The 22,299-nt window shown below is 37.3% G+C and overlaps 4 protein-coding genes, 1 long non-coding RNA gene and 3 other non-coding genes across 8 annotated transcripts; 5 read left to right on the top strand and 3 right to left on the bottom strand.

Moving 5' to 3' along the window:
* The first annotated feature begins 29 nt into the window (after window positions 1-29).
* On the top strand, window positions 30-1,408 carry LOC113772368 (fatty acid desaturase 4, chloroplastic-like). Its single transcript, XM_027316959.1, has one exon. It carries the CDS (start codon window positions 266-268, stop codon window positions 1,271-1,273), a length of 1,008 nt encoding a protein of 335 aa, XP_027172760.1. The 5' UTR covers window positions 30-265; the 3' UTR covers window positions 1,274-1,408.
* A 97-nt stretch (window positions 1,409-1,505) lies between these two features.
* Window positions 1,506-5,233, bottom strand: LOC113770772 (vacuolar protein sorting-associated protein 22 homolog 1). The gene is made up of 8 exons (XM_027315349.1): window positions 5,000-5,233; window positions 4,766-4,876; window positions 3,854-3,989; window positions 3,208-3,362; window positions 2,794-2,901; window positions 2,187-2,276; window positions 1,977-2,082; window positions 1,506-1,875 (listed from the first exon to the last, which is right to left on the bottom strand). Exons 1-7 carry the CDS (start codon window positions 5,048-5,050, stop codon window positions 1,978-1,980), a joined length of 756 nt encoding a protein of 251 aa, XP_027171150.1. The 5' UTR covers window positions 5,051-5,233; the 3' UTR covers window positions 1,506-1,875; window position 1,977.
* Window positions 5,234-6,644: 1,411 nt separating this feature from the next.
* TRNAM-CAU lies at window positions 6,645-6,716 on the top strand. Its single transcript has one exon. It is a non-coding gene; the product is annotated as a tRNA-Met (tRNA).
* Window positions 6,717-7,911: 1,195 nt separating this feature from the next.
* LOC113772010 (probable folate-biopterin transporter 4) lies at window positions 7,912-12,427 on the bottom strand. The gene is made up of 7 exons (XM_027316548.1): window positions 12,052-12,427; window positions 11,213-11,340; window positions 10,398-10,619; window positions 9,670-10,110; window positions 9,207-9,404; window positions 8,968-9,105; window positions 7,912-8,542 (listed from the first exon to the last, which is right to left on the bottom strand). Exons 1-7 carry the CDS (start codon window positions 12,130-12,132, stop codon window positions 8,281-8,283), a joined length of 1,470 nt encoding a protein of 489 aa, XP_027172349.1. The 5' UTR covers window positions 12,133-12,427; the 3' UTR covers window positions 7,912-8,280.
* A 1,081-nt stretch (window positions 12,428-13,508) lies between these two features.
* On the bottom strand, window positions 13,509-16,109 carry LOC113770771. The gene is made up of 2 exons (XM_027315348.1): window positions 15,808-16,109; window positions 13,509-14,035 (listed from the first exon to the last, which is right to left on the bottom strand). The coding sequence occupies exons 1-2, from the start codon at window positions 15,971-15,973 to the stop codon at window positions 13,752-13,754; spliced, it is 450 nt and encodes a 149-aa protein (XP_027171149.1). The 5' UTR covers window positions 15,974-16,109; the 3' UTR covers window positions 13,509-13,751.
* Window positions 16,110-18,335: 2,226 nt separating this feature from the next.
* On the top strand, window positions 18,336-21,356 carry LOC113772456. Its single transcript, XR_003468547.1, has 2 exons — window positions 18,336-20,891; window positions 20,970-21,356. It is a non-coding gene; the product is annotated as an uncharacterized LOC113772456 (long non-coding RNA).
* Window positions 18,645-18,725, top strand: LOC113772699. The gene has a single exon (XR_003468658.1). It is a non-coding gene; the product is annotated as a small nucleolar RNA R21 (small nucleolar RNA).
* LOC113772698 lies at window positions 19,993-20,074 on the top strand. The gene has a single exon (XR_003468657.1). It is a non-coding gene; the product is annotated as a small nucleolar RNA R21 (small nucleolar RNA).
* Window positions 21,357-22,299: the final 943 nt, after the last annotated feature.

Here is a 22,299-nt window from a genome sequence, read left to right as displayed (position 1 = left end):
TCTTTCCTTTTTTTTTTTTCCTTCCACCTTGAAAACAACAACTCTTATTCTTGTACGATACGAATTCAGTGGAAGCCTCCAGCAAGCAACTCAGCAACCACGCATCTCTCTTTGTAGCCACATTACTTCCTTATATTTATTCCCCCCGCTATCAATGACCACAAATGCTTGGGTTGAGTCTCATGAACCACTAAACTCACTTCTCCTGTACCTTTTTTCATAGTACTATATATTGAGACTTTCTGGTGCAAAATGGTTTCTCTTGATGTTTGCAGAAGTTGCTCCCATGTCTGCATTCCCTCATCTTAGATCCCTACACCATGTTAACCAATGCCATTATCTTTCCCCTCCCTCGCATATCTACCGCTCTATTACTACCACTACCACCAAATCCAGGCGGCGCCACCCTGAGCCATTAGTCGTTGATCTACCATGGGTTTTGAACACAAGCACCCCAGCCACAACTACCATTGCACTTGATGACCCAAGCTTGCAATCAACTGATCCACCACCAGTACTGAAACGGAGCACCCCAGTCACAACCACTTCTATGCTCAATGATCCAAGCTTGAAATCAAAATGGTCTCACCGTGCATGGGTGGCAAGTGGATGCACGACTGTGCTAGTTTCTCTAGCCAAGTCGGTAACTGGTGCAGCTGATTCGGGCACATGGCTACAGCCCATTTTAGCAGGTGTTGTCGGCTACGTGCTGGCAGACCTTGGCTCTGGAGTCTACCACTGGGGCATTGATAACTATGGCAATGAAAACACCCCGGTTTTTGGTAGTCAAATTGAAGCATTTCAAGGCCATCACAAATGGCCGTGGATCATCACAAGGCGCCAATTTGCTAACAACTTGCATGCTCTAGCTCGAGCTGTTAGTTTCACAGTTCTCCCAATAGACCTTATCTTCAATGATCCTGTGCTGCATGGTTTTGTTAGTGTCTGCTCAGGCTGCATCATGTTTAGCCAGCAGTTCCATGCCTGGGCTCACAGTACAAAGAGCAAGCTTCACCCATTGGTGGTGGCACTGCAAGATGCTGGAGTGCTGGTATCTAGATCAATGCACGGAGCTCATCACCGTCCTCCATATGACAGCAATTACTGCATCGTAAGTGGCGTTTGGAACGAGCTTTTGGATACATACAAGGTTTTTGAAGCCCTTGAAATGATCTTGTTCTTCAAGCTAGGAGTAAGACCACGGTCCTGGAGTGAACCTAGTTCCAACTGGACAGAAGAGACAGATACCTCATCTCTAATTGCAGAGTTATAATTCAATTTTTATTATTGCTTATTCTTTTCTGCATGCTTTGGATGAAAGCAGCATTCTCACAGCAAAATGGCTGCTGTTGATGGATCCTTCTCCACTGTAAAGTAAATTATTGATTAACCAGAAAAAATTAATCAACCACAATCCAATTCTCTAAAAACACCATTCCCCCCCCCCCCCCCCCCCTTTCGCAGGGCCTTCTTTGAAAAAAAAAATAAAAATTGAGAGAGTAAAAGAAGAATGGAACAGTATAGTAGAAGAGAACATGGCTGAATAGACTTCTTTCCACCCTTGAGAAATAATGAAAGAGAAGATCTGTGTATATTTTGAAATTTGCGTTCACTTTTTTGGCTGCTTCATGTACAAAAGCATGTACAGTTTGATTCTAAACCTGTACTACTTTCACAACTACAACTTCAACCACCAATTCCCAATACCACACCCACCTCCTATATAAAATCACCAAGAGATTTGCATGGATAACTTTGCAAATGTAGAATGTTAACAGCAGAGAGGTTATTTTGCCTTGCTAATCAGACCACAATCAGATTGACAATTCTTCATGTGTATACAAGAAGGATCGTCTCATTGTCATGTTTCATAACCTGTAGGGAAGGAGAAAAGGAGATGATGTCATCATGCCTATGAGATCCTTCATAGATTCTGACTTTTTTTGCATAAAGCAGCTAGTGGTAAAAAGAAAAACCTTAGGAGGTATCAGCTCCTGCATATGAAGATATAGAAGATACACATGGAAACCAGTATCGTCGTCTTCCATCTTTATCACCATCATCAATCATTGCAAGACCTTCCTGCATTGCAGGACAAGGGTTACAAGCTCCCAAAAGGAACTACAGAACAAAGCACAAGTGCAAATTTTGCAAAATGAGATGTAAAAACAGCAGCAGAAACTTACATCTAATAAAGTTTCAAGGGCATCAGTGGCACGCCCAGAAGGCCAGGAAAGCCGTCTCTGTACCTCATCAACTGTCACAAAGCCTTGAGCCTGCAGGAATAGCAATATCACTATGCCAACCTACATCTAGACTAAGAGATTTTAAGCCACTAATGCAACATTGATGCTTTGAAAGTGAGAAAAATAAATAAATGAGGACAGATTATAAGCGTGGGAGGTAGGTAACTCAAACTGATGAAATTGATAATCAAGTATGCATTAAGCATATTTCAATTCCTCTTCCTTCGCATGCATGAAACAGTTTGCCTAAGTTACAGCCTATTCAGTGGGACACAACCATATATGTTAAAATGAAGCTAGATATAGACAATCAGTTATACTATAGGTCATACAGGCGATTGTAAAACCAATAAAGACCAATAAAACTAGACCCAGCACAAAAACTATTCAGAAACTCTTGCAACTTTGCCAAGAATTTGCCAAACTCAGATATACTAACACAAATAAATGGATGATGCTTGAATATTCATTATAACAGAAGTAGATTATATAGCATATCAACAATATTTGGGACAAATGTAAAGGAAAACCCAAAATGAGTTGAAACCTGTGCCAGCTCTAGGATTTCATTATGGTCCTTGTTTAGTTCTGTTGGGACAGATCGAACAAGTTTTCTCTTTCCAACAGAGATCACCTCAAAACCACTTCCTAGTACCTGAAAATCTTACAAAAAGCATTTTAAGACAATGGAAGCAATCTGGAATTGCTGGAAATTTATCGACTTGTGCTCTTAGATGAATAAGATTGATTCAGCAAACAATAATCTTTTACAACAGCCAAGAATTCAAGGAATGCTAAGCAGGCTTAAAGGAGAAATAGTTAGTTCTAAGCAATCGAGAATTGCCAGCAGTTTGAAAAACAAAACATTGCACTGCAAGATAACCATCTCAAATGGACATAGTGCTGCTCAAAGTAAATTTCACACACCTAGGAGCATATTAGCAGAAACGCAAATTAGTACCTTCAGCTTACTAATAGCACGCAAGCAGTCATCCTCAGAGACAGCTTCACGAGCTCCTTTGCGTCTCTGGCCAAGTAGTTTGCAAAGTTCCTCTAAGCTGATCAAACCCCCATTATGAGCTCTAGTTGACAAGCAAATATCAACAATTTGCACCCCTGCATAGAAAGAAACCAATTAAAATTCAAACATACAGAAGTCATCCAGCAAAGCACAATGACTAAGGACAACAAGAAAATTTTTTTAAATATAGTAATGGATAGACAACGGTAAGAGATAGTTTGCTATTCAAGTAGAAATCTTGTACGCGAGGATGCAAAATATGTCATGCAACTGTGCTTTATGCAATATAGTGTGTAACAGCAATCCTGAAAGCATAATTGCATGTCAGAAGTCAAAAGAATATTCCTATGATCTAAGTAGACAGAGCCCAGGGAAATGCAAGTGAGATCCAAGTTGCACTAGCGCATGTTAAAGAATCATAGAATTCTGCTCAATTACTGACATATTTTCTGAAACATAAACAAATAGAAAATAAGCTACAATGCAATTGCTAACTAGATATAAAGGACCGCACAATTAGCAGTAAGAAGAGCTTAGTAACATTAGTTACAAATTTTTCAACATAAAAATGAGCAGTGTCACCAACCAAGTTCATAATAGAAGTCACCAATCCCTAGCAGCTCTGCCCAGAAGCCCTTGTTTGAGGCTAGGGGGTCCACCCCCACTTTAGCACACATCTCATGGAACTGTGATCTGAAAGCTGGATTCTTGCGAATGTCATTCTGCACCAAACAAACCAAGTATTATAAAAGGTTAAATCAGTAAATGCAACAAAAAACATATATCTTCAGCTATTAGCTCATTGTATCGCATACAGAACTTTGCTGATTCTCAGTTTACTGAAAATAATACAGTGGAGTACTGTTTCAATGCCAATTTTGTTTATGGTCCTGAATGGTAACTCTAATCCACAGACACTTCCACCATTAGAAGGTCTAGCAAAGGAACAGGCATACATCGCTTTACCATGGGAACATGGAGGAAAGCAAACGCATTCACCAAAGCGAAGAAAACAACTTTAGCATTGTGGAGATTCTCATCCTTCATATGAAAATCAACGTACTTTTTATACAGTAAAAGAACATTACATCCAGATCCTGTCCCAAGGCTACCAGGATAAAAAATTAACGAATTACATGACAAATGCATAATCGAGGATCCTGTTTTCATAGCTTTAAAATGAGGATACAATTCTTGCCTCCTCCATTGCCCCTCGCCTTCCTGCTTCTTCCTTCCCAGCCCTTTTCAGGAAGGAAAAAGGGAAAGCTGAGATTTATTTACCTCCTCATTGAGCTCAAACAACTTAAAGATGACATTTTCTTACTTTATTCAGTTAATGAATTCTCTATATTCTTCCATTCAGGAGTATCTTTGCTCCTATTTTCTCCTCAATTTGTAGCTCTACCCTTTAGTTTACTCTCCCCAAAACCAGCAAGTATAACTACATTATAAAGAAATACAAAAAATTAAAAGAAAAACAGATACAGAAAGATGAAACCTTGTGTTTGCGGGCAAAGTCTTCAAGCTGAGAGCGAAAAGTAGATAGCTGCTCCTTCATTAGATCTGTTCTAAGCTTCGCCACATTTTCTCCCAGCAGCCGATATTGATCCTACACCCCAAAAACAATTACAAAAAATTAATTTTACTAATGAGTTATATATCTGATAAACAATCATGGAGCATCTATGTGTACATATATAAGTAAATGAAAAGGATAAAGTACGGAACGAACTCTAGCGGCAGCAGCATTCTGCAAACCTCCAATTCCAGGTCTCCGCCTCATCCTCCAGCTTGAAAGGTTGTTCACCCGCCGCTGATTTTCTTCTGGTTTGGTTGAAGTGCTTGACGGTTCACAACGCAGTAAAGACTTCAGGGACAAGTTCTGATCGCCGGCTAAGGGGCGGAGGCTTGTTTTTACTATTTTCTTTTTCCCTTTCCTTTTCCTTCTAATTTGGCATCATTAATGCTAGCTCAAAAAGAAAAACGTAAGAAGAAGAAAACTGTTTCTTTTTTTTTTGAAAAAAAAAAAGGAGAAGAAGAAAACTGTTAAGTTTCCCAAAAAACCTATAAAGGCTATCTCGCTAAATTTTCAGTAAAATTTACATATAATACAAAGGTTTTTGGTAAGGTTTTGAAGTGTTTACAATAACCTTTCTAATTAATTTGTTGGTTTAATCTGTATATCGAATATGACTAGGGTATTCTTTGAATACCCTACTTGGTAACCATCAGCCTTAGGCTGGTGGAGGCTACCCTTGCCTCCCACTTGCCACATTTGTGGTGTTTCAAAAAATCCAAACGGGTGCGTGGTGCATCTATCTAGTTCGGTGGTGGTTCTGTTCTCATCGATCTTTCATAGATCCAGTTGGATCTTCCCGTAGTTAGATTAGGATAGAGTAGGAGTAGGGATGATGATTGACAAAAAAAAAAAAAAAAATACCCTATTTGGTGTTTGGATATGGTATTCTTTGAAATAATATTTGCAATAATTACTCAAGTTTTTTTTTTTGTATAATCTAATGTACGTGAGATAGACTTGTTAATTGTGTTCAGAATTTTTCCGATGCTGAAATTGGGCAATGTATGCTAGGAAGCAACCCAAGTTTAGAAATTTGATTAAATTTTTATCAATGGTTGTGGGAGTTATTTTTTTATTTCTTAAGAAAGTAGTATTAAAGTCCAATTGTTTCTTTGTTTCTTTCAGACTTCAATATCCCTTAGTTCTCTACATTGTAAATATTTCAAAAGTATATAATCTTCTTCCTTCATAAATGACAATTCCTAGTTTATAAATATATACTTCAACTCTTCAAAATATATGTATGTATATATATATATATATATATATATATATATATATACTTCAAAAAATATGTTAACATCTTCCTTCATACTTCGCATTTGACGTGCCAAAGAAATTGTACAAGTCCATGCTCTAATTTAAGTTATCTAGTGTTTTGTTAGTTCTAAACTAATTAAAATATCCTTAATTTGTAAATTCTTTTTAATAAAATAATTTAATAATTTATAAAATATTAATAAATAATTTTATATTTTTTTATTTAATGTTTATGCTTTTTAATGTGCCACTTAAAATCAAACATCAAAGCCCATTGCAGTTAATAGCAAAGTACACCAGAAAACCCCCATTTAACAATCTAAACTCTACAAGAATGTGCCGAAACTGTAGAACCAATCAGTGATTAATGATCAATTTCTTCTCTATTTTGTATTTAACTACCATGGGAGTAACTGGTAGCCATTCTTTTTTTTTTTTCCAATGAGTTTTAAGGTAAGGAGGATTATCGCATAGATTTTCTACCCGATTTGCATAATCTTTATATTAAATATTTATATACGCAATATTTATTCAACAAATCAGAGTGGCGCAGCGGAAGCGTGGTGGGCCCATAACCCACAGGTCCCAGGATCGAAACCTGGCTCTGATATAAGAGAGCAAGGCTTCTCTTCCCACTCTATTATCATTTTTGCCGTTTTCCGGGAGAACTGAACTGTACTGGACTAGGCTAGTTGAAATGGCCATTTCGTATTCCCACCTAAAGTCTTTTCTCAAAATTTGCAACCTCCATGTTCCATCCACAATTTGTTCGATATTTCTTATTTAATTTATTCAGCACAAGGAATTTTTATCGAATCAACCAAAAGAGTTTGCAAAGAAAACTTCGGGAATATTGCCCTCCTCTCTTTCATTATCTAGTGGCATCGGATACTTTCTTTTTAAGAATCTCAGTTACTTACATCCAAGGCATCTTACGTTCTGACTAGAAATTGATCATCCCCGTAAGAGTCAGTCAATTATTACTAGAAATTTTTATCATCAGAATATAATAATGATGGTCGAAGAATTTATTGTTGTTCTTCCTGTTGCTGCTGTCCCTGTTGGCCTTGGCCATATTGACCTTGACCCTGCTGCAATTGCTGAACAACGTGCCTGACGGCCTGACGGCGGCATTGCTGGTCGAAGTTCCTCAGCTGCTGGCAGCACTGCCTCAGTTGTTGCTGTTGCTGTTGTTGATTGTACATGGGTACCACCAATTCCAAAGGACTCCCCTGGCTTTGCTGCAAGAACTGCTGGCACTGTTGGAGCTGCAGCTGCCTTTGTTGAATCTGCTGTCTACACCTCTGAGGGGACTGTTGTTGCCCTTGTTCGCCCCCATCCACGTTGGTCTATTTCCTCATCGATGCAGTGGCTCGGAAGCCAGAAACTCCCACCACAGCCAAGAGGGCTACGGCCAAGACTGCAGCAAACGCTCTGACATTCACCATTTGGTCCGTCTTACAGAGTGCTGCATATCGTAGTATTGTATTGTTATACAGGACAAGTTTGCTTTGGGTGGTTTTGGGAGGGTTATGGCAAAGGGTATATATAGTTGATCTCAGGCTCTGCATGGCCGGAAGATAGCTATCCAAGGAAGACAAATGAGGTGGTTGTCAGAAAAGGCTTCAGCTTCCACGTATCTATTTGCATGCAAATGCTGCTGTTTGAGCCTATTCTACCCATGGTGATTTAACTGATTTCAGGGCGGATATGCTAGAGTCACTATTCACCGGAAAAAATCCACAACACTGACGCGTATTTAAGTTGCAGTAAGAGAATATAGAGCTTGGTTGCAAGAGTTCAAGTGGAGCAACGTCAGAATCCATCAAGATTTAAATAAATGTAACAGAAGTCACAGATACACAACAATCTTCACATCTCAACAGCATCTTTTACTATAACTGTTTCTTTTGTAGGAGAATCAACTGCATAGGGATCCTATATTGTCTATTCAGATGTTCTACATTCTCTGCCAAAAGAAAACTAGTATTACAAAATCACCTGTGGTTAAAACTATGCTCTCGACAAAAATCGCTTGTAAAAACTACATTCTTAATAAAATTAGCTGCCTGCTTGTTCTACTTTCAGACCAAATAAAAATGGACAAATGAGAGAAGACAGCAGGCAGTTTTGTGAATCAGGAATCCCACTGTAAACTTGATTGTATCACGGAACTATGCTGGTATCCCAGTTGCTTCCTTTGGTATCAAAAATAGGAGCAATATGGGGATAAAAGTGCAGAGAACCTGAATAGTAATTCCTAAAGCAAGGTTGTCAAATGATCCTGAAGAAATATCTAGAAGTGAAGCAAGACCAGCACCAACAATTGATCCCACCGTAGAGCCCAAGTTGTTTATTGACATGAAGAGGGCAAATAAAGTTCCTTCAATTCCAGGAGGGCAAAGTTGTCCTGACATGATAAGGAAGGGCATGAACCTGCAAAGTAACATGAAAATGAGTTAATAATTGAAACTGCAGGATGCCATTAACAATCAATCATAGAATTGTCCAATAACATGCGTTGACGACCTGAACAACGAATAAATAGTGTTATTTTGTTTTTTTGGATAGAAAAGGAGTAAACTTAATTAAAAAAAAAAATCAACTGGGATGTACCTACTTAACACTTCACTATCAGCTAAAAGAAAAGAAGATAAACCAACAGGGGGATTCAAAACAATCAAAATTTGGTTGGATTGAACTCAATCATACATTTTGTAACTGACGTGGAGTAGAGACAGACTACAGAAAATTGATAGCAGACATCTGAATATGAGTGTGAACATGAAAGTTAAGTGCCCAACAAATCCTAGTTATTAAATTAATCCCATAGACAAGCAAAAGAAAGATGCAGCGCATACTTGAATTGATTGATACCATCTGCGAGAACAGACCCGCCTAGCACCATAACTTTATCAGATATGCCTAATGAAGTATTAGATCGAGACACCAAAACCACATCCAGAAGGCTTGACAATGCCAGACCAACATGAGCCCACCTGCATAGAATGTGCAGATCATAACCACATGGCAATACCAATCAGTAAACTAACGAAAATTTTGAACATAGCAAGTATAAACTAATCAGGTGTATGCTTACATAAGAATTCTTCGTAAATTCATTTTCTTCAAGTAGCGATTATAGATGAAGGTTCCCAACATGAGACCTAACCAACCAACAACACGAGCTGTGCCCAAAAATGAAGCTTCCAAGTTTAGGACCTCTGACTGATAATAGAACATGATAGTTGAGAGGTTTGGAACAGTTACATTTGCTAAGAAAAACCATGCCATTGGTCTGTAATATGGAAGGGAAGAGATTAAGATAGAACCAGAACATAATTAGAACAAAAGTTCAACTCAAAACAGTAAATAACGTCATCAACTAGCTAGGTCAGAGAGAAACGCCAAACGACTGATGGTGCAAAATTGTCTCATCAAACTTCATAGCTTTAGTGGTCAATTACAAGACCATCTCCAATTAGGCTTTAAGTTTTACTCAATATTACATACTTCATCCAAGATAACAAACATAATTATCAAAATATCTTCTCACTTATTACCTTAAAATCATTGGTTGACGGAAAGCCTTAAACAATGCAGAACAAGCCATTTTCAGAGAACGGAGCCATTGCGATGCTAAAGAAACATCTTTTCCAGAAATCTCAAATTCACTTTCAACTGGTGCTTCCTTTTTGGTGTTTTTGTGGCCCTTCTTTCGCCTCAAGGTGATGGTTTTGGACATGTTAGAGAACTTATCCTCATCAAGAACCCTTTGACTCCTTGTCTGCAAACCATTTGATGTAGACGGTTCAGGCAGAAAGGAATTCTCCTTGACCAAACCACAAGAAAATAGCTGTATGGTTGGTAACACAGAAAAAAGTAGAAAAATTTTGTCAATCTGCAAATTTTCTAAGGCATATCCTCCGAGCAAACTTCCACAAATTCCTCCTAAAGCCATGGCCATCCAAGATACTGACTGGAGATCCCCAGCAAAAGAGGCCCTGTTTGAGTAGACATAAGACTTTAATCCATGTTGCAGAAACAAGAGAGAGAGAGAGAGAGAGAGTGTCTGTGTGTGTGTGTGTCCAAAGAGAAATTAGACAAATGTAGTTAATATCTTCAATAACTGGTTTGCCAAAAGCCTCAGACTAATCATCAAATGTAATTTCCATAGCTGAACATGTTTACATGTTGTTATCCAAGTAGATAATCATGCTTTCCAACATCCAGAAGAATAAATATATTCATCGTACAAATAACCAAACATGAATTCAAAATGAAAACATACCGTTCAAGCCTTACTGCCTCAGCAATCATCGCATCAATTACTACATCAGCCATTGCAGAACCCAGGTTTTGAACTGTCAAAAGAATCATGAGATGCACCCTTGAGCTCCTCAAGGATGCACTTACACCTAACATGAGCCATGGACCAAGAGCGAGCAGAGTTGCAAGGATCAAGTATGGAATCCGCTTTCTTCCTCTGATTGGTATGCAATCAGACAAGATTCTACAACCATCATAGCCAAATTTGTCAGTAGATAGCAAATTTAATGGAGAACTGGTGTTTTACAATAATCTAAAGGACAAAAAATAAGAACAATACTACAAAATTAGCTCTTTGCAAGATTTAGCAACCATTTATTCGTCCTCTACTAGCCACTATTAGCTCCATTCAAGCAGACGCTATCAGGTTATACAAAGTGACTTCATTTCTATTCTAGCAAATAACATACTTACAGGCTGATATTTCTACTAGAGAAGGCACAACTTTGACATGCCTAGTTACAGACACTTTCAATGATAAATGCTACACTCATTTATGAGTAATTATCAGATAGACTCACCACACTAGAATCCAACAACACTCTTTTATCTTGGTTATATGAACTTTTATCAATCTATCCTCCCTGGCACCCTTCTCTTTCATTCTCCTTCTTATCTCAAGAATAACATTTATAAGTTACTATGATTGTAACATAACTACTATGTTTAGGTTTCACATTGAAGCATCACAGAGAACTTAAGCTATTCTGAAATAATAAACCTGTCAAAAGTTCAGTTAATTAGTTCATAAACAGTAGGAAAAACTTGAATCCATACCCGTATAGTGGTTTAATGCTCCATGGAAAAATTGCAATTGAAGACACAAACTGGGAGGCTGAGGGTGATAACTTGAGATTGTCTTTTAGCTGATAAGAGACTGCTGTCCAGACAAAAGACCTGAAACCCTGCTTTCACCAAAACCCTCGGTCAGTAAGCAAGAACCATTTTCCAGCAAACAAATAACCAATCACGAAGAAACGGTTTTTCATCAAGACATTCAAAAGATGGAAACCAAGAAATAGCAGGTTTCACAGTTGACCACGTTATAGAACTTGATGAAACGAAATTAACAGGATGAGATAAAATTATGTACCGGCGGAATTATTGGCCCGCTGTAGTATAGTACTTAGAACTGCTAAAACTGATACTATCAATATGTTCTTTGAGCGTATTAACTAGTTAAGAGTTTTACCAATTTTGTAACAGAGGAAAGGCATGTATTAGTAACTTCTGATTGAAAGAATGCTCGAGTCAGAATAACAAAAACCATTTTTGTCTGCATTTCCAGCTCGGGTGAATTCAGAACTAAACAACCACTCCAGATTACACTAGTTTGCAAAATGAAAACCAGACTTAACTCAGAAATTATTTTTCTTCAAAACCAAAATCCACTAAATTGAATGCATCCATCCCTAAAGGCCACGCCCAAGATTACAAGAACCCACTTCCCCAAAATTGAAAATTGCAGCAAAACCAATAATGTTCCACTCAAGAATGAACCAAAAAATAGACCAAACAAGAAAAACTCGAGATAGTAAATGACCAACAAAAAAAATGCTTGCAGTCGCAGATAAACGGATGGAGACCACGAGAAAGAATAATGAGAGCAAACAAACCTGGGTAAAATAAATCAAGCAAACAAGCCAAAGAAACGAAGCCCCAAATGCGATCCGTAACTGATTGATCCAGCCTATCATGTTATACTAATCCTTTTGCAGTACGCAGCGGCAACCTTCCTGCTCTACTTTAGCAATGACCCACTTGAGAAAAACCTAGTTTAATGATGGGTTTTGACTCTTTTCTGTCGATCTTTTCCTCATCAAGAGAAGGAGTTGGATTACTGATTACATATGTTCATGACCAATCCCCGTGTTTAAAGATGGGAATCTTTATTGAATAATGTTGCCTACTCAATTTTGATACGTGCCTTCCTTCCTTTGCTCAAGTTCGCAACCACCTTTTCTATTGTTCGTTTCTTTCTTCAATTCTTGCGCCAACCGCATTCTCACTTCAAATATGGGGAGCCAACTCCGCCAAGTCCAAATAGGAAGAAGGTGGCCGTTTGGCGAGCCGTGTCATTCTGTCCAATTGTCTCTATCCACGTGGTATTGTTCACTCATGGTTCGCCATTTGGCATTTGAACGCTAGTTTCCATTTTTTAAAGTTGATTTTCACGAAAATTGCAATTGTGACTTCTGAATAATTATCGGTAAAAAAAAATTGCAATTTTTCTAAAGAAACCATTTGGCATTTGAACGCTAATTTTAGTTTTTGAAAGTTGATTTCACGAAAATTGGAATAGTGACTTCTGAATAATTATCAATTTGAATTGCAGTTTTTTTTAAAAAAAAAATTACTTTTATGCGAATATATTTTCTAGTCATCCTTTTACCATATATACATGCAATATTTTTTTCTACTAGACTAATCTTTTTCATTTTCCTTTCTTCTTTTTTTTTTAACTTTTAAGGATGATGAAGATTGCATTTTTTTAGACTTTTTGTAGAAAAATTACTGTAGTGAATTGATATATGTGAGATTAAAAAATGATTGAAAAATACATCCACAAAAAACGTAGCAATTTTTCTTTGAAAATTTGCAATCCAAACACACCCTTAGTTTTTAGTGCATCGAAGAAAACAGATGTGGAATCTGATCAAATATGGGTTAATGTTGTCGTGTAATGCCAAATATTCAAATTTCTGTAACAAGCAATAGAGATTTAATAGATATATAAAGCCTGATTCTGGTGCCATGTTAGTGCTGAACAGAAGGATTTCAGACTCGTATCTATTGAAACAGTTTAAATTGTGTAATGAGTTTTGAAGTTTCTCAGCAGGTGGAATTTGTAAGAGCCAACAGTTGTTTATGCTTTACTAATGCAAGACAGCCAGATAAAAGGTGCCACCATCGCAGATTTCATTGAAGACGAAGGGCCTGCTTTGTGGTGGAAAAATCAAACATTACTTTGTCTGGCATAGTCGCAGAGTTCTTTGCTTCTAACTACACGGGAATCTGCAAAACAGTAAATATCAAGCAAATGCTGTCTTGGAGTTAACAAAAAATGAAGAGAGAGAGAGAGAGTCTTAGAGGCTACGACTCATCTTAGCATCACATTAAAAGCAGCTTTACTTACAAACACCAACCACAGCAGTGTAGAAACTGAGAGTGGATAACTTACGGCCAAAATACCGCATGCGTTATTCAAAGCACACATACACACGCTAATATACAGTTGTAATTGCAGAAGAAACCTTCTGTTGTAAATGTAAAATGTGCCTTCCGTTGTATATGTGGAATGTGCCTAACATTTTCACTAGATGCAATATGTTGGTAGATTGGTAGGCCGATACACAAATGGTCTGACAGTGTGGGAATAGCCAGATGGATGATTGTAGCTGAACTTGAAACCAGCATTGCCATCTCCTGATTGTGTGCAGTGCTCATGGAAGCTGCTGATAGGCCTTGCTAGGCAAGCATCCCAGCGATCAGCCTCCGGCATTGTCTCTGCCACTGTGTATACGCCATTAGAATTTGTGAACGCCTGGTAATTCAGAACTTCACCAGACTTTGTTATGCAAAGAACAGCTACCTCAGCACCTGCTCCAAGAAAACCAAGTAATGGCTTCTTCATATGTAAAAACCTTTAGGGCTCAGTTTTTGCATTAGAAACAGACTTTAGCCAAGAGAAGCTGTTGAATAATCTACTGCTACTTGACTATCAAACTTATAAGAAACACAACTCCACAGTTTGTTCTTCTACCAAAAGGAACATCACAGTTCATCAAATTGTAAGCAACAGAAAACTCAGGTTGGCCGCGAGATATTTGCTTTTAAATATAGGACAGCCAGGGCAAAAGGTTATTTCTGTACGCAATTCCCCCACATAGGACCCTCAATTTCACCTAACAGGTTTACCAGAAGTCATAAGAGTAAACCTCATGAAACAGTGATAATCACAAGAGGAATGACCTCTCTGTTATCAACTTTATGCATGGGAGGCTCCTCCTCATGTAGAGAACTTTGCCTTTCATGTTGACCTTTAACTTGGTTGTTTCCTTGTCAGGTTAATATCAGCCTCATACGTGTAGTAGTCTCAGTAGGACAAACAATTTCACAATTTAAATTCGCTTCTTCAGCAAGAACAACACAAATAACAACTTCTGATTCAACCACCTTAAGTTTCAGGACAAAGGCTGTAAGTTACTATAAATAAAATAATAGTAGAAATACTGTCTGTTGCCTTTTTTTTAATTTCCTTTGTAATTGTTTGGAGGTTTAGCTAGGAAATAGGGGGCACGTAAGTCCTTAACATGGAACAATCAATGAGAACCTAATATAAAATTCCTACACATATAGAAGCCATCTCACTAGAAATCATATGCATCGACACAAAATGAAACAAATATTTCATTTTCATACACAGACCAAAATGACACTCGTCAAAGAACAGATGTAAATAAATTTGACAAGAGATATGATCAGCTGAAGATGTGATTGTTTATGCTGTGACCATCTTATAGCTACTAGTGTAGTAAACCATGATTCTTCTGATCCTGTCATTTGTAACTGAATAATGACAATGCAACTAGGAAATATCTAACAGAAGCATATGAAGGGCCTCACAAGAAAGCATGGCTCACAGACAAGGCAATCAGAATTTAGAACAAATTACCATCAAAGGTGTGGATTCCACATAAGAAGGTGTGGATTCCACATAAGAAGGTGTGGACTAGTGGCATCGAGTTTGCCTTTCCTAATCTTCAATGTCAATAGAGGAGCAAGTACGTAATACTTCTATGCAATCGAGGCAAGTAAACCTAACAGACAGTTGGAATTCGCAGGGCATCCCAGCTTTTCTCTTAGGTGAATTTCCAAGCTCTAACCCCTCATCCCTCAAATTCGGCAACCCAATTTTGTAAATGACCATCACATTCCCTTTTAATTTCGAGACACTTGATTATTTCTATTTTTATTTTAGTCGGATCTACCACCAATTATCCAATCCCGTATACTCAATAAGACCAAGCAAAAACGATCGATTCGGTGTTAGCAAATTATGTTCAAATAACTTCACTAAGCATAATAAAAATGAGAACTTGATGCCAAAAACCCAGCCTTTACGCCAAAAAAGAGGTTCATACTATCAGCACAAAAAATCACTCTTCGGGCATCCCGAATAGCCAATCAGCGCTAGAATCAAATTTCAATTCAAGTACGGTACCAGCTAAAAGCTAAATTTTACTATGCGATTCTCAAAATATTGAACTCATACGAGCTAGCCAAGAAAGAACATTTTTTTTAAAAAAAAAAGAGTAAGAATTTATGCTTGAATAATAAAAAGAGGAATTGACAAAATTTTCAGCGTAAACCTGCTAAAACATGGTCTTCAGGGCCGACAGAAGAATCCCCACATACATCACACACCACTCTGCCATGGATTTCACCAGTCCATGCTCTCACGGCATCACTGTACAAGAGGGCCAAAACAGCAATAATTGTAAGGATAAATGGAAGCTTTCTGGAGTCGGTCTCCATATTCAGCACGGTACGAAGAAAAACTTTCTCCCCACCTACTAACGGACTGTAGAGGTGAAAATCTCGCCGACGGGCGTGTGATTTTCCCGTTCTTCCTGTTTGCAATTTTACTACAGGCAACCGGATCGGATCCTTCGACTTGGGTGCATATGGCCTTGAGTGGGCTCCATTTTAGTAGTGAATTGACTTTTTTTTTAGTACTCAATTGACTTGACTTGATTAGCAGCTGGCTCGATTTCTACCCTAGTAGTTTTTAATAAAATGGCCATTTTATTCTCTATTGGCAAATGGCAATAAAATGGCCATTTTGAAAAGAATGAAGGGTAATAAAAGTAGGACTGCCAATGGGGCTGGGCCAACCCGAGCTCGGCTCGCTTGGCCCGACAGAAAGCCCGATGAGCCGGATTATTTAGTGAGTCGGTCTGAGCCTGAACCTAAAAATTAGGCCCGAATAAAATGTGAGCCGAGCTTGGGTCTTATTAGGCTCAAACCCGATATAGGCCCGGTCCTTTAATTACCTATATATATAATATTTATATTTTGATATTATGTATAATTATATATCCAAATATATTATTACTAAATACTAAATATATACATAAATTACAAAACACAAAAATACATCTAAAAACTCTTTCATGAGCTTTCTTGAGAGCCAATATTGGTAATGCATAACTAAATCTCTAATTTTTCTTATTGGTTGAGTAAATTTTTGTATTAGCATAATATTGGTTGATTTTTTTTTGGTCTACAAACACAAAAATCATCAAGCATATTTGGATTTAAATCACAAGATTATAAAAAAAGTTTCAACTTTTAAAGATGTATTGGCTTATGATCGCATGTTTTATTACTATTTTTCATGCATTTTGAATGGATTAAATATAAATATTGTTGAAAAATTTTTGGTTTATATACGTTTTAAGAACTATTATTTGTTCATACTTAGTTTTAATATTATAGTCTTGTAAATGTTAAATTAGTTTTACAACTTAATAATTATAGTAATTATATTAAGAAAATTAAGGAGTAATAAGTGAGTTTGGGCTAAGCCCAATTAAGGCTCACAACCCGAATATTATGTGAGTTGAGTATGAGCTTCACATTTACGAACCCGAAACTCATAGCCCGAAGCCCGAAAATGATTCAAATTAAATGAGCTGAACTTGAGCTCATCAAAACCCGGCTCATTAGGTCCGATTGACAGGCCTAGGTAAAAGCAAGATTAAGCTCATTCTCAAAGATGAAATTTGTGTAGATTTGTTGGGGTGGGAAGGGCGTAAAGAGTGGTAATGGCAAAAATATATAGTAAAAGCAAGATTAAACTTCAATCTCAAATCAGTGGCGGATTTAAGGTGGAGGCACGGGCCCTACTGCCTCCTTAAATTCCTATGGTACCTATAAAATTTTGATATAAGTGTGTCTCCGGAGTTTTCTTATGAAAGAAATGAAAGAATTATGTCGTAAGTTGGTTCATGAACTAATATTCTAAAAATATATGTGAGTCACAAAATTCTATTTAAAATAAGTTAAAAAAATTTTCATTTCAACTTGTTGGTGAATATTTTTTTGCTTAAAAAACTAGAAAAAAAGTAGGTAAAAAATTTTGTTATTTTTGCCCCCAATGAGAATTTTTTCTAGCTCCGCCACTGTCTCAAATATATATATATATATTGTGTTGACTTGTTAATCGTAAGTTTGCTCTTCAATCTCTAGTTTAAACACTTTATCAAGCTTAAATCAATTGCAAAATTAGGTTAACTTTAGCTCAATAAATTGGATGTTTCAATGTAAGATTTGGTAATCTATCTCCTTTTTTGCAGTATAGCGCAAACCCTTTTTTTTTTATCACATTAATACCGAATTATGATGATGCAATTGGAATTGGGATATTCCAACTCACTTATTCATGGAGGGAAATGTTCTAACTGAATTCAAGTTCTTTTTTATATGAACCTAAATTTTAACACAAATTCCTTCCGGTGATATATCTATTTATAATTTACTTCACAAGTCTGGCTTTAAAGTTGCACATGTCCTTCAGCTCTTGTTAGGTTTTTTTTTTCTTTTTATCTTTTGGTACTTGGATGGAAATTGATGGAGTCCATTAGTACCTTTCACCTCAAAAAAAAAAAAAAGGAAAAACGAGAGACAAAGAAACAATTTGCGAGCATTTTTATCCGAAAAATTTTTCCTCTTACTTCATACTTTTGGAACACGGGCAGCTGGTTATTGAGGTTCCATTCCAATTTGGGCTGGAAGGTCCACTGACCAACACAAAGAGGATTCCATTCCGCTATCAGGCTAAGGCCGGGTATCATGTAATGCTATCCAAACAAACAGACATTCATCCCCAAAGGCCGAAGCTCTCTCTAGTCTCACTATAAATCTCCATTTTCACATCCCACTTCTAGCAGTCGCCGCCATTAGGTTGTTAAGAGTCATGCTCTGCTTCCAGGGTCGCTTTTGGCCATCTCCTGCGACCTGCAGTCACCGTCCTCGCAGTTTCACGTAAACTCTGGCTTCATCATTAGTTAGGTTGATACGGAGCTTTTCTATTAAATACTACTACCCATTACAGTAGTTGTTTTTCTTGTTTTTTCTTTTTCTTTTTTTTTTTCCCTTTGTTTTCCCCTGTGATTCTTTTTGGGCTTGTTTAAAGTGATTGTCTGGTCCCTATGATGAACTTGACAAGTAATTAAAAGTAGTGGACTGATGATACTCGTTGATGACAACTTTGTTCTGAGGGATTTTGTTTATTCATCGTTTTGCCATTTTCTTTGGCTTTGTTTGTTTATGGGCTCTAAAAAGGATGAGTTTTTCTAGTCGCAGCATTTTTTTTCAGAAGTGAGAACTGTTTATTTGTCAAATTTCTTTTATCTCCTCAGTCTCACTCCCAGAAGGTATGAATAGAGACTTTTGGCTTATAAATTTACTTCTTGCTTAACAACTGGGGGAGGGGAGCATTAAATGATGTTTTAAGGAGGGGAGCATTAAATGATGTTTTAAGGGAAAGTTCCATTTCTTTTACTTGCTTTTATTTCAATCGAAAACCATTGCTTTTGGACTCTGTTTGTGCTACTCTTATTCGGAAAGTGTAGAAAGATCTGAGGCAATAAGTTACTGCCTCGGTTACAGGCATTATTTTCTAGTAGGGATTCAACTGACTATTACACTTTCCCTTTAAGCTTTTCTTTATTAAAATTGGATACTGTTTCTTGAATAGCAATGGTTGTTGCAGTGTAGATGCATAAAAAAAAAGACATACATAATGCGGGATGTATGTATATAGGACCATGCCATACCTCTTAGAATGTTTTATGGTATTGGGCTAGTAGTCTATTAGGTATATGATGTGAGGTTGTCTCTCTCCCTTCTTTTATGAAAATAATGTTTAATGTTTTGTTTCTTTAGTTCAATGCGTCATGGCTTTGAGCTTTAAAGGTGATTGTCAAAGTTGTGATATGCTGTTCAAAAGGGTAGCCATTTATGCGAAGATAGGGAATTCTTATGTGATGGGTTAAAATACTTCAGCCGGTCGCATGCAGTTTTTGTTTTAATCTATATTCTGTGAAATTTTATGATGCTGGAGTGAGATGAATCATAGTTTCTAGCTGCTACTTGGAACTTGCAGGGCTTCTTGTTCTTGAAATTATCCTGTGCTCATTGGTATGTACTGACTTGTCTCAAATGTACTTGCATAGATGATTGGATGTGTAAATGTTTGGATTTTCTTAAAGAAAAATGTAGTATGAGATGCATGTCATTGATTGGTAATGCTTAAGCACCATTGAACGTTTCTTGCATTAAGCTGTTTCCTCAGAAGGTCCTGGGCAATCTTTCACATTATTGGTTCTTGGACCGGGAAGATAAGGGTTTGACAGATTAAACAGGGACGGTGCTTCGATGGTAGCAACTGTACAGTATGATAGACCTAGACCTAGACCTATATTAACAGCTCAAAAGCATTTGTTTGCTCGATTGCCTGGAACTTGTTAATGTCCTTCTCCCTTTTCTTGCATTCCTATGAAGATTGCATCTGTATTTTAACGTTAAAAGTAGACTGAAAGTCAACTGATGACAAATCAATTCTGAGGGATGCACTCTTAAGCCTTGTCTGTTTGCTTCCTGCTATACTGGCTTTTCATGTAAACAGTTATTTGTCTAAACAAACTGGTAAATTTTGTTTTTCCGTCTTGCTGAACTTAGTTTAGCTATTTAGTGCACTTTCTATTATGCCGATTAGTTTAGCTATTTAGTGAACGTTTCTATAACGCCGATCTATTAATCATTGATGCTACCCACTTACCCTTGTAGCAAAAGGCTAAAAACTTAAATGTAAAAGGAACAATTCAGCTATAATTCTTGGACTGGATTTCTCTCTTCTAAATTGATGCATTTTATCTGCTAAGATGGCAGTTTATTGGCCATTGACAAGAATTAGTATGGAGCATTTATCTTGTGTCTTTGACTGTATCTTTCTCTGCTTTGTCCACAAGTACCTCCAGTTATTTCAATTCTGTCACCGGCTATGTGGCTCAGAGGATCTACTTTACGAATTTCTCCTGTACTATTGCACAATTAGTTGTTCAACTTTCTGACTCTCAAGGTGTTAGTGTATTCATGCCTACTTGAAGATGCTGATTTATAATTTTCGTGACTGCCGCCCTCCACCTCCTCCTCCCACCCATTTCCTTTTTGGATAGATTGGTTTGTGTCACAATGGAGCATAAGCACTTTAGTGAACTCCGTTGTTGATTGTCAGCTATGTCATTTAGTATTTAATGGTTCTTTCTAGTGGAAGCCTCCAATGGAAACTGCAGAGCTTGTACTGAATCCCCTCTAGCAAAAAGATTCTGATGGCTGGCAATCTTCAACCTTTGAGCAAGCACATGACTTATCGTCTTCGGCTGAAATGGTGACGCTATTTAAGCAGTTTAGTCACTTGATGAATTCTATGGAATCAGGTTCTGATAGTCGGGCTTTTTCTGAACAGGTGATTCAAATTTGTTCCAAGGCAAAAAGGAGGCTGATGATCTTTGGCAATGATGGAGAAGAAAGCTGCAAAGGAAATGGTTTGTACGAGAGAATCATTACTCACTTCCTTATTCCAACTTGCGAAAGTTGACACCAATGCATTCGCAACGTGGGAGCGATTGGTGCTATGATTCCCGACTTCTTGGGCGTTGGAAATGCAGTAATTCGACGATTAAAGGGCGAGTCTTGTACATTGTTGAAACATATATGACTATTGTTCTTTCATTTTTTTTTTATGCATTTCGTACAAAAATACCTCTGAGCAAAAATAGTGCGGAACATGTAATTGAAAGCACCGCCTTACAAATTTCATCCTTTTTCTTTACGTTGAATCATGGTTAGTTCCAAAACTCCCACCAACTAACCATTCTAAAACATAAAATTTACTACTAGTTGGTACTTTGCTCGATGTGAAAATTAATTTGGAGTTCATTGCATGACATAGAAAGAGATACAAAGAGGTTTATTATAGGTATGATTGGAAGTGATGTTGGTCCCTTGCCGCAGACGTCTATATAAGTTACATGGCACCTCAATTGATCGATTATTCATCTGTCTTGGCCTCATTTGGATTGTACAACATGGAAGTGTTCTGAAAAAAAGGAAAAAAAAAAAAAGGAGGATTAGATAAAGAGATTATTCATTCATTTATTTTTCCAAAAGTTCCAAAGGTTCCTCAAGGTCACAAATGAGGTTTATGTACAAGTCCAAGATACACGTACCAATATTAATACAAATATAGGAATTTAGTGTTTCCCGTATATGAATATGGTAGTGCATAACTAACTAATAAACTATGAGAAGATATATGAATGTATCAATGAATCTCGTAGGGAATGAATGATGCAATGTATCTCTTGGAGAGTGATAGAACGAATATCCAACTTATCATTTCATTAATTTCATAACACAAATGGAATCTTTTAGAAAATTTTTCTCCAAAAGTCAGAAATGGCACCTCAATTGATGGATTATTCACATGTCTTGGCTTTAATTGGAAGGGTTTTGAGGAAAGAAATAATTAAAAAAAAATGAAAAGATAATTGAAAAATATATAGTAATACTATATCCGATGCTTGCTGCCTTCTGACTTGTTTGGATTGCTTTGCGCAGAAAAGCATCGACCACAGCGGGTGGCAGGCAATGCAATTAGGGATGGACCCAGATCTTCCTGCTGATGCTTGTGCTTTCAATTTGGCGATTGCTAGCCTTAATTATTTTTTTTTTTTTTTTTGGTCCTCCAACATCCTTCGTAGCCGGCGTTTCTGCAAGATACTCTAGTTGGTGGA

The sequence above is a fragment of the Coffea eugenioides genome, chromosome 5 (assembly GCF_003713205.1).
Source record: "Coffea eugenioides isolate CCC68of chromosome 5, Ceug_1.0, whole genome shotgun sequence".
Lineage (NCBI taxonomy): Eukaryota > Viridiplantae > Streptophyta > Magnoliopsida > Gentianales > Rubiaceae > Coffea > Coffea eugenioides.
The sequence above is the reverse complement of the archived record's forward strand: the minus strand, read 5'-3'. Positions and strand labels throughout refer to the sequence as shown.

Bases quoted from the DNA above. Each gene is read 5' to 3' on its own strand.
- LOC113772010 (XM_027316548.1), bottom strand. From the start codon at position 12,132: ATGATAGGCTGGATCAATCAGTTACGGATCGCATTTGGGGCTTCGTTT. The intron at 10,620-11,212 runs GTATGGATTCAA...TGATGGTTGTAG, and splicing joins AGCATTAAACCACTATACGG to AATCTTGTCTGATTGCATAC. The intron at 10,111-10,397 runs GTATGTTTTCAT...CTACTCAAACAG, and splicing joins GAGGCAGTAAGGCTTGAACG to GGCCTCTTTTGCTGGGGATC.
- LOC113770771 (XM_027315348.1), bottom strand. From the start codon at position 15,973: ATGGAGACCGACTCCAGAAAGCTTCCATTTATCCTTACAATTATTGCT. The intron at 14,036-15,807 runs GTTTACGCTGAA...TTCTTGGAGCAG, and splicing joins TGAAGACCATGTTTTAGCAG to GTGCTGAGGTAGCTGTTCTT.
- LOC113770772 (XM_027315349.1), bottom strand. From the start codon at position 5,050: ATGAGGCGGAGACCTGGAATTGGAGGTTTGCAGAATGCTGCTGCCGCT. The intron at 2,902-3,207 runs GTACTAATTTGC...TAAGATTTTCAG, and splicing joins GTGCTATTAGTAAGCTGAAG to GTACTAGGAAGTGGTTTTGA. The intron at 2,277-2,793 runs GTTTCAACTCAT...CTATTCCTGCAG, and splicing joins AAATCCTAGAGCTGGCACAG to GCTCAAGGCTTTGTGACAGT.
- LOC113772368 (XM_027316959.1), top strand. From the start codon at position 266: ATGTTTGCAGAAGTTGCTCCCATGTCTGCATTCCCTCATCTTAGATCC.